This window comes from Trachurus japonicus, chromosome 4, assembly GCF_045865225.1.
Source record: "Trachurus japonicus isolate A0001 chromosome 4, Traja_1.0".
Classification (NCBI taxonomy): domain Eukaryota; kingdom Metazoa; phylum Chordata; class Actinopteri; order Carangiformes; family Carangidae; genus Trachurus; species Trachurus japonicus.
Genome location: NC_140910.1, coordinates 27,655,780 through 27,665,328, shown reverse-complemented (window position 1 = coordinate 27,665,328; position 9,549 = coordinate 27,655,780). Strand labels below are relative to the sequence as shown.

Genomic DNA, 9,549 nt, shown 5'->3' with positions numbered 1-9,549 from the left:
AGTTTCCCAACTCATGGTTTATGATGAAATACAAACACCAAAACGAATGTAAAAAAAAAGCTATAAACATTGTAATACACCTGCAAAAACTGTCATTATGTAAGCAAGCATGTAAGCACACTGCCCTCAGCCCTGTTTGCAGTTTCTTTGTGTTCAGTGTCATCATATCATATCATATCATATCATATCATATCATATCATATCATATCATATCATATCATGTCTCAGCAGTGTGTACAGTATGATCTGAACCCGGTGGATCGTAGTAGGATAAACAGCTCTATCTAGAGGACACATGGAGTCGTTACAGCCTCAGAAAACAATCTGACCCAATGACCCAGAAACACACGTTTTAGTTGGTGAATTAACAGTAGTTTACACCATAATGGTAAAATATAGGTAAGTTTAGTTTGTTATTCATTTCAAAAGAAGTAGCCTATAGAAGATCAGAGACAGGTGTCTTTTTGATTGAAATGAAACAATTTTATGACTTTGTACTGTGTTAAATATTTGACATTATGATGTATTTTATGTGTTTATGTTTTATAATTTGATCCAAATGTAATGTAACTCACAGATGAGAACAGTTATTGTGTGAACTTACTGTAAAAGTGACAAACTCTCACGCTGCAGTTCCGGTGTGTGACCAACAGGGGGAGGTCTAACAAACTCAACTGAGACTTTTCTCCTTTATTTTTCACTCTTTTCTCTCTCGTCTGGTTCTGTCGTTTGTTTCCTGTTCCTCCAGCTGCTCCTGCACAAGACACACAGCTGCAGGTAAACACCATGGATGTATTATAGTATTAAACACCATCACATTTTCTTTTTAAAACAGATATAGTTTAATGAAGTTTGCAGGACGGTGAACGCAACACGGTGTTTTCTTATGTTATAGGTTTTAACGTGACTTTGCTCTGAAGTGAAATGTCAGATTTTTACTGATAAACACTCATCACTTCATGATGCAGCTGAAGTGATTTAAAGATGTTTAATTTAAATTATAGGCTATGAACTTTTCCTCCATGTTAAACATAAACTCAGTATTGTTATTAGTTGTGATCACTGGTAAATAAGAAGCTACTCTTATATGTAAGTCCTCGTCTCTGTCTATTAACTGTCTTGGCCACTGTTCATAAAATAGCAGTGTGCAGATGTGGTGGAAAAAAAACATTTTATGAATGAAAATCAAGATAAGAAAAAAAATTTGTAAATCCCACAGTGGAAACTTTAGGAGTGTTACAGCACAGCGACAGTACAAAGAGACAAAAAACAGTAAAATGATAATATCTGTTCCTTCAAATATAATATAATGTAACATGTACAATTAAACATTAAATATATACAAACTAAATAAGACAATATCATAAGAGTTGTATTTGTGAAATAGAAATTTAGAAATTATTGCACATGATGATTTACCAGGTTATTTGTGTGAACAAGTGTTTTCCGTGTTTGTGCAACAGATTCATGGTTTAAAAAAGATTAGGTACTTCAAGATTTTTTTGTGAAACAATATTTAGTTTAAATTCAAATCTTCTCATTCTCTCGTCTTCTCTGCCTATAATCCATCAAAAGGTTGATGGATTATGGATTTATTATGACATCTTTGTTTTGACTTTGATAAGCAGTTTGGCATCTTTCTTGTTTTTTGGCACTATTGAATAATAAATGAAGCTTTAAGGCTTAAAACATGAATAGGATTAAAGTGTAGGCAGCTCGATAGCTTCAGCCTACTCCTTTTCATCATGTGCCATAATTATAAACTCATAAATTTGATTGAATATAGTCTGGAAGGAAGATTGATGATGATGGGTTGACTATTGATATGACCTAAATAAACTACAACTACCACTATTGTAATAACAGCTGAAAAACTCTGGTCATAACTTACAGTCACTGCGCACTTTATTCTTCTACACACACATCGCACATCTTTTACTTTGCACTAAAATCAACACGGCCAATTCTGTTGTATATACTTTTGTACATTTTATTTTATTTACTATTGCTATTTTGCTATTTTATTATGTATAGTCTGTTCTTTATATTCTTATACTATATGTTGTTATCATCACTGTGTGTCTGTGTAATGCTGCTGCTGCACTGTAATTTCCCAGCTTGGGATCAATAAAGTCTATCTATCTATCTATCTATCTATCTATCTATCTATCTATCTATCTATCTATCTATCTATCTATCTATCTATCTATCTATCTATTGTGATCTACTGAGCTGAGGCAGCATCATGACTCCGTGTTGTCTCTTTCTTCAGTCTCCTCCAGCTGCGATGGCTCAGTCTCCCCCCGGTCTGAACGCGGCCCAGTTCAGCTGCTCCATCTGCCTGGAGCTGCTCAGAGATCCCGTCACGGTGCCGTGCGGCCACAGCTACTGCATGAGCTGCCTGACGGCCCACTGGGACCGGCAGCTGGTCTGCAGCTGTCCTCAGTGCAGAGCCACCTTCAGCCCCCGGCCGCGGCTCGGCAGGAACAACCTGCTGGTGGAGATGATGCAGAGCCTCGGCGCCGTCCGGCTGGACCACGACGACGGCCCCTCGGCCCCTCCTCTCGACATGGACCACGGCTTTGCACACGCCACCTTTGACGTGTCCTCGGTTCGTCCTGAGAGGCCTGGAGCAGAGGTGAGGGAGGGGAGATACTGACACTGTCTCTAGCTGATTGTTCACTGTTGTTTTAATCCTAACAACGTGTGTGTGTCGTGTTCACGCTGCTGTTTCAGAGGTTTCTGGGGGAAACACGGAGGAACATCTCACAGCAGATCAAAGACAGGGAGCAGGAGCATCAGCAGCTCAAACAAACTCTTCACTCCTTCTCTGTGAGTAGAGGAGACGCTGCAGGTCACAGTGCATCTAACTTTACATGTTCAACCTCAACAGACCACAGATGACAGAAACTGACACATCACAGTTTATAGATTTCAGATTCAGTTTATATTTGAATCTGAATCTGAAAAAAATGATTAATGCAGAGAAATGCATTAACTTGTCTGTGCATCTTACATGTTTACGACGAAGTATAAGGGCCACACTGAGAAAAACATTTTTTTCACAGACTTTGAGAATAAAGTCATAGTTTTATGAGTAAAGTCATCATATTACAGGAAAAAAGTCATAATTTTACAAGAAAAAGGCAGTATTTTATGAGAATAAAGTCATAATTTTACAAAAAAGTGGCAATTTTATGAGTAAAAAGCAGTTTTTTCCTCCAAGTCCGCCTGGTTCTTTCTGCAGAATAGATGCATTTTCTTGCATATTCTGTCCTGATACTGATGACAATGTGGTGCTGATGAGCCAAAAGATGAAGTATCTCCTTGTTTATGAAACCTACACTGAAGTAAACTTAACGAAATGCTCCACTGCCTCATTTTAATAACTTTCCTCCTCTAAAGCAACAGGTTAAAATATTATGACTTTATTCTCATAAAATTATGACTATGTGAAAAAACCAAAAATCTCATTGTGGCCCTAATACTCCGTCGTATTAATCAGGATAAGACTGTTGCATCATTAACAGACGACTCAGACTCTCAGACTCTCTGATCTGGTTCCTGTCCTCAGCGTCTGGCCAAAGCGGCGGTGAAGGACAACAGCCGGCTCTTCTCCGAGCTGCAGGACTTCCTGGAGCGGCGTCGCGTTGAGATGAAGGAGCTGATCCGAGCTCAGGAGAAGGCCGAGGTGACGAGAGCCGAGAACCAGCTGCATCGTCTGGAGCAGCAGATCTCAGAGCTGAGGAGGAGGGAGGCCGAGCTGGAGAAGCTGACGCACAGCCGGGACCAACAACGCATCACACAGGTGAGCAACACACACATTATTCATGAATGAAATACAGTTTGTTCTGTTTTACATTGTTTTATACATTCAGACTGTACAGTTTTATATTTTGCAGCTCCTATAAGTTGCACAAAGGAATAAACATCTGATACAATCTGTAAAAAAAAAACAAAAAAAAAAACCTCAGTGTGTGTATAGGAAGGATCAGATAAGCATTAAGAAATTAAATTTGTCATTAATATTGTCTCTGCAAGTCCAGCAACATTATTTTTGTGCACAAATTACAGTTAGAGGCTCAAATACGACAAAAATCACCATGTAAACTATTGACATTTTCAGCCTTGTAGGATTATATTTGCCCTGTCCAGCAGAGGGAGCATATCTTGATGCATGTTATACAACTCATGTGGGGGCCTCCTTTCATATTTAATACAGAGGTGACAACATCTGACAGTACAGCTATCAGGACGCTGACCAGGTCTTTCATGTCTCAAGAAGACAGGGAAAATCTTCTCTATCAATATTTGTTTTTGACTGCCCTCCTAGCTGTAGAACTTGTTGAGTCCAGTGCTGATTGCTGGTGCTGTCCCGTGTGTCCCCTGTGTTTCCCGTGTGTCCTGTGTGTCCTGTGTGTCCTGTGTGTCCTGTGCAGGTGTGTCAGTCCTACAGCAGCCCCGTCCCTGCAGCTGGATCCAGTTGTTTGACCGTCAGTCCACATGTTTCCTTTGGGCCGGTGAGGACGGCCGTGTTAGAGCTGAAGGAGCAGCTGCAGACTCTGTTTCACAGCCAGTTCACCAGCGTCGCCTCCGCAGGTCCGTCCGTCTGTCTGTGTGTGTGTGTGTGTGTCTGTCTCTGTCTGTCTGAATCTTTCTGTCCGTCCGTCCGCCGCTGTAACATCTCAATCTGCCTTTAGTTTCATGTGAACTTTTTATCAGGATGTTGTTTTGTCCTGTTTCCACAGTGAAGAACGTGAACGTCCTGCAGATGGAGAAGCCCAACAAACGTGAGTGTCATCAATGCGCCACCTGCTGTGTCACTATAGCAACACATCAGCACATTTTAAATATTTGATCATTTGTTTATTTGATATGTACTCATACAAATAACATGACAATGCAATCTTAAAGCTCTATTTTTCCTCATACAGGTAACACTTTATTTTAAGGGGTCCTTGTTCCTGTGTATCTACCTAATTAATTACAGTGTAATTACCTATGTAACCGTATGTAATAACATGTACTTACATTGTAAATACATAGTGTATTTTGGTGTACTTACAGGTCCTTGTTACACTTGTAATAAGAAATGCCAAAGTGGCCTCTCTCTTTGCACAAGCATTTCTTATTACAAGTGTAACAAGGACCTGTAAGTACACCAGAATACACTATGTATTTACAATGTAAGTACATGTTATTACATACGGTTACATAGGTAATTACACTGTAATTAATTAGGTAGATACACAGGAACAAGGACCCCTTAAAATAAAGTGTTACCCTCATACATATCATAGTATAAGGACATAGTTTTCTAATATTCAATAAATATATGTGTCAATTTTTTTTTTTTATATCCTTTATATTGTCTAATCTCAGAGCAACTGTAACATAACCTGATTTCCTCCTGGGGAAATGTTGATAATAAACAATATATACAGTATATACAGTATATATATTTTATCTTTACATGCCATTTAAAGATAGTTTGAGAATTATGTACATCATTTTTAATTTCAGAATATTGCACATTGATAGAAGAATAGATGCATAAAATATAAGAAAAAATATCATTATACTTTATATAAAAAATACAATATGCAAATGTAAGTGAAAAATTGCACTATTATGTTATTTGTGTGAGTAATAAATACACGAGTTGTGACATTTTTGACTTTTCAGTCACAACTTATGTTTATTCATCCATGTTTTATTTTTATTAATAGCTGATGAAGATTTACTTTCTTAACTCAGTCATTATTTCTCTTTTTTTAACTGCAGCGATGGCGTCTTATGATTCTGGACCCGTCCCTTCTCCAGACAAGCGATACGATCTCGTTCACTGTGAGTAAAACCAAACCAGTCTGAACCAGAGCTCCCAGTTGCCTCATCCCTCATGTCACATGGTCTTTTCCCCCTGTTCAGACTTCAGTCCGCTGTCCTTGGACCCGTTCACGGCGCACAAGGAGCTGACTCTGACTCAGGGGAACCGCATGGTCAGTCGAACCGGAGAGTGTCAGGACTACCCGGACCACCCGGACCGCTTCGACAGCTGGGGCCAGGTGTTGTGTCGCGAGGGGCTCCAGGGCCGCTGCTACTGGGAGGCCGAGTGGGACGGACAGCAGGCAGCACTGGGGCTCGCCTACGAGGGCATCGGGAGAAAGGTATGCTGGGAAATTGAGAGTAAATATAATGTTTAATGCTTGCAAAATCGTGACAGAAGAAACAGTTTTAATGAACCGTCAGCTGCTGTATCACAGTTTCATCTGCTCCAAATGTGTCGCTATGTGCAAGATTCAAATCATAAATGTGGAAGCCCAACTCCGCAGGTAAAAGAAAAACACAAGGTTAAACAGAGCGTGATGAAAAATATTCACATAACTAGTTATAATCAATAGAGAAAAGGCCATAATTATGTTATAAAAGGTCAAAATTATGAGCTGAAAAACTAAACTCAGCCTAAATAAAGACGACAAAATTGGGTAACCCTTTAATTTACAGGCCAAAAACCACACACACACAATCATTTTTCTTATTTATCTCATTAAAGACTCATAATGTTGTGTGCACAAACAAATACAGTTCATTTATTTACATTATTTTATCCATTCAGGCTAAACAGTTGCACCTACATTTATATTTGCAGCTCCTACAAGTTGCATAGAGGAATTAACATCTGCTACAATCTGGGGAAAAAAAAGACTCAAAAGGAACAATCAGGGGGCGGCGTCTAGCTCACTGGGAAGAGCTGCCGCCCCATGTTGAGGCTCAGTCCTTGGTGCAGGCGGCCCCGGTTCGAGTCCCGCGTCGGACGGCCCTTTCCTGCGTGTCATTCCCCCACTCTCTGCCTCCCCATTTCCTGTCTCTCTCTCGACTGCACTATCAATTAAAGGTAATAAAAAAGCCCAAAAACATACAAAAAAAAGGAACAATCAGATAAGGATAAGTCATTACAGTAATATAATATAACACATGGTTGCTGTAACACTATTTTTTGTGCAGAAGTCAGCATCAAATACAACAAAAACCACTGTCACCATCTAAACTATTGATAAAATATCAATAAAGTAAAATTAAAGCAGAAGTAAGTGGTCCGGTCGTTTTCGCTAATGCTGCGTTCCAGGCAGGCTTTTGAAATCGTAAATTACAGCTTCAAGTCACAACTTAAGACTTTGTAGCGTTCCAGGCAACCCACTCGTGTTTTTCCGACCTGTTTTACCTGTGAAAGTCACTATAACGGCCACTCGTAACTTCCGACCCGTGAACTCGTACCAGATCGAACTGGTACCACTTCACGGTCGGAAAAATACGAGTTTCCTTGAACGCACCATAACAGTCCTCGTCCCTACGTCGCCACATTCACGGCGTTCCTTGGCTGCACACACAGCCCTGCATGCCGTTCTCTCTCCTCATTGGATAAAAACTGTAGGATACGATAAATGTTTTCTCCTCGGCTCAGAGCAGAGCAGTGACTGACAGACCCGTGTTTCAGACCAAACACTCTATGTAAGTGATTGCTGTCGGAAGATATAACTATTTAAGACTTATATTAACACAAATATATCACTTACTTCTGCTTTAACTAAACTAAACTTAGCCTAAATAAAGACAAAAAAATGAAATAGCAGAATATGAGATAAAAGAATATAAAAAAATGAGAATAAAAAGTCATAGCTGTAGCCCTTTGTTTTTAAATCTGTGACCATGTGATTGATTTTTGCGTCCATCCCCTCAGGGGTCGTCCAATCAGTGCCGGCTGGGACACAACCCCGTGTCGTGGAGCGTGCGCTGCAGCTCCGCCTCCTCCCTGGTCTACTGCCATGGCAACGAGGAGCAGGCCTTGGTGATCCCTCCGGCCGCGGCGTCCCGGAGGATCGGGGTGTTTCTGGACCAGGAGGCCGGGCTGCTCTGCTTCTACACGGTGACGCCCTCGGGGGTCCACCTGCTGCACCGCGTGGAGAGCAGCTTCACGCAGCCGCTGTACCCGGCGGCGTGGCTCGGAGTGCAGTCATCCATCGCCTTCTGCACCGTGGACTGATGGGAGAAACATCTGGGCAGCTGCTCTTGAGACACTCTGGACGCCGTTGGGTCAGTAAGTCTTTCTCCAGATGTTGATGTTATTTAGAAAAACTGACTCTGGACCACAACGGATACATCAGTTATCTATAATAAATACATTATTACTGATAAAATGACGACCAAAAGAAACTGTAGTTGTATTAATCCTGTAGACTGCATCGTTAGAGTCAAGAGGCAAAACAGTAACTTGATGCATGAAGATGAAATTTAAGTTTAATGTAGCTCTGACTTTTTACATTGCTGAAACGTTTTCTAGTTTTTTCAACTTTATACTAATTTCAGCCTACTGTATGGAAGTCTGTTTCCGCCAGTTAAAGGGATAGTTCACCCTAGAATGATATTTCGCTCATTATCTACTCACCCTCATGTTGACTAAGGGCTGGAAGAAGTTTCAGAGTCCACCGTCCCTTCTCTGAGTTACAGGGGGTCTCGGCGTAGCAGTGCATGTCCATATAACGGTTGCAAAGGGACACCAGAGCTCTTCGTAAAAAAACACACACAAAAAAACATCCAAATACCTCCATGCTGCTCGTATGTAATGTCCGTCTTGTGCTGAAGCCCCAAATTGCGTAATTGTCCCGAAAAAAATTAAATAAGTCTATATTTTAAGCTTGTTTGTAGCGGAAGCTTCTCAAAGCTCCACTTCCTGGTCCGTCCAAATCTCGCGTGATTCGCAGTAACCGCACTGACGCTGGCGCAAATCACGCAAGATTTGGACGGACCAGGAAGAGGAGCTTCGAGAAGCTTCCGCTACAAACAAGCTTAAAATATAGACTTATTTAATTTTTTTCGGGACAATTACGCAATTTGGGGCTTCAGCACAAGACGGACATTACATACGAGCAGCATGGAGGTATTTGGATGTTTTTTTGTGTGTGTTTTTTTACGAAGAGCTCTGGTGTCCCTTTACAACCGTTATATGGACATGCACTGCTACGCCAAGACCCCCTGTAACTCAGAGAAGGGACGGAGGACTCTGAAACTTCTTCCAGCCCTTAGTCCACATGAGGGTGAGTAGATAATGAGCGAAATATCATTCTAGGGTGAACTATCCCTTTAAGGAAAATAAATATCCTCAATGTTAAGTCATAATTATGAGATATAAAGTTGAAATTGTGGGATACAATAGTCATACTTATGAGATACTGGAGCACAATGGGTCTAGCAGCTCTTTGGTATTTGACTCAGAGATGGATTGTGAATTCATAACCAACATTTTTGGTCCATCCACCTGTAAGATAAAAAGTCATAATTGTGAGATAAAAAGTCAAAATTATGAGAAAAAAGTTGAAATTATTAGATAAAAATTAGATATAAAGTCATAATTGTCGGATAAAAAGTCAGAATTATGATGACACTCATAATTCTGACTTTTTATCCGACAATTTTGACTTTATATCTAATAATTTTAACTTTGTCTCATAATTATGACTTTTTATCTCACAATTCTGACCTTTTATCTAATAA

The 9,549-nt window shown here is 40.3% G+C and overlaps 1 protein-coding gene across 1 annotated transcript; it reads left to right on the top strand.

The window, feature by feature from the left end:
* Positions 1–744: 744 nt before the first annotated feature.
* LOC146989109 (E3 ubiquitin-protein ligase TRIM65-like) lies at positions 745–8,356 on the top strand. Its single transcript, XM_085775071.1, has 9 exons — positions 745–777; positions 2,273–2,638; positions 2,737–2,832; positions 3,575–3,808; positions 4,440–4,599; positions 4,749–4,790; positions 5,785–5,847; positions 5,929–6,167; positions 7,739–8,356. Exons 2-9 carry the CDS (start codon positions 2,288–2,290, stop codon positions 8,039–8,041), a joined length of 1,488 nt encoding a protein of 495 aa, XP_085631197.1. The 5' UTR covers positions 745–777; positions 2,273–2,287; the 3' UTR covers positions 8,042–8,356.
* The last annotated feature ends 1,193 nt before the right edge of the window (positions 8,357–9,549 follow it).

Excerpts from the sequence above, each read along its gene's own strand:
- LOC146989109 (XM_085775071.1), top strand. The coding sequence starts at position 2,288 with ATGGCTCAGTCTCCCCCCGGTCTGAACGCGGCCCAGTTCAGCTGCTCC. Across the intron at positions 2,639-2,736 it reads CTGAGAGGCCTGGAGCAGAG|AGGTTTCTGGGGGAAACACG; the intron begins GTGAGGGAGGGG and ends CTGCTGTTTCAG. Across the intron at positions 6,168-7,738 it reads ACGAGGGCATCGGGAGAAAG|GGGTCGTCCAATCAGTGCCG; the intron begins GTATGCTGGGAA and ends CCATCCCCTCAG.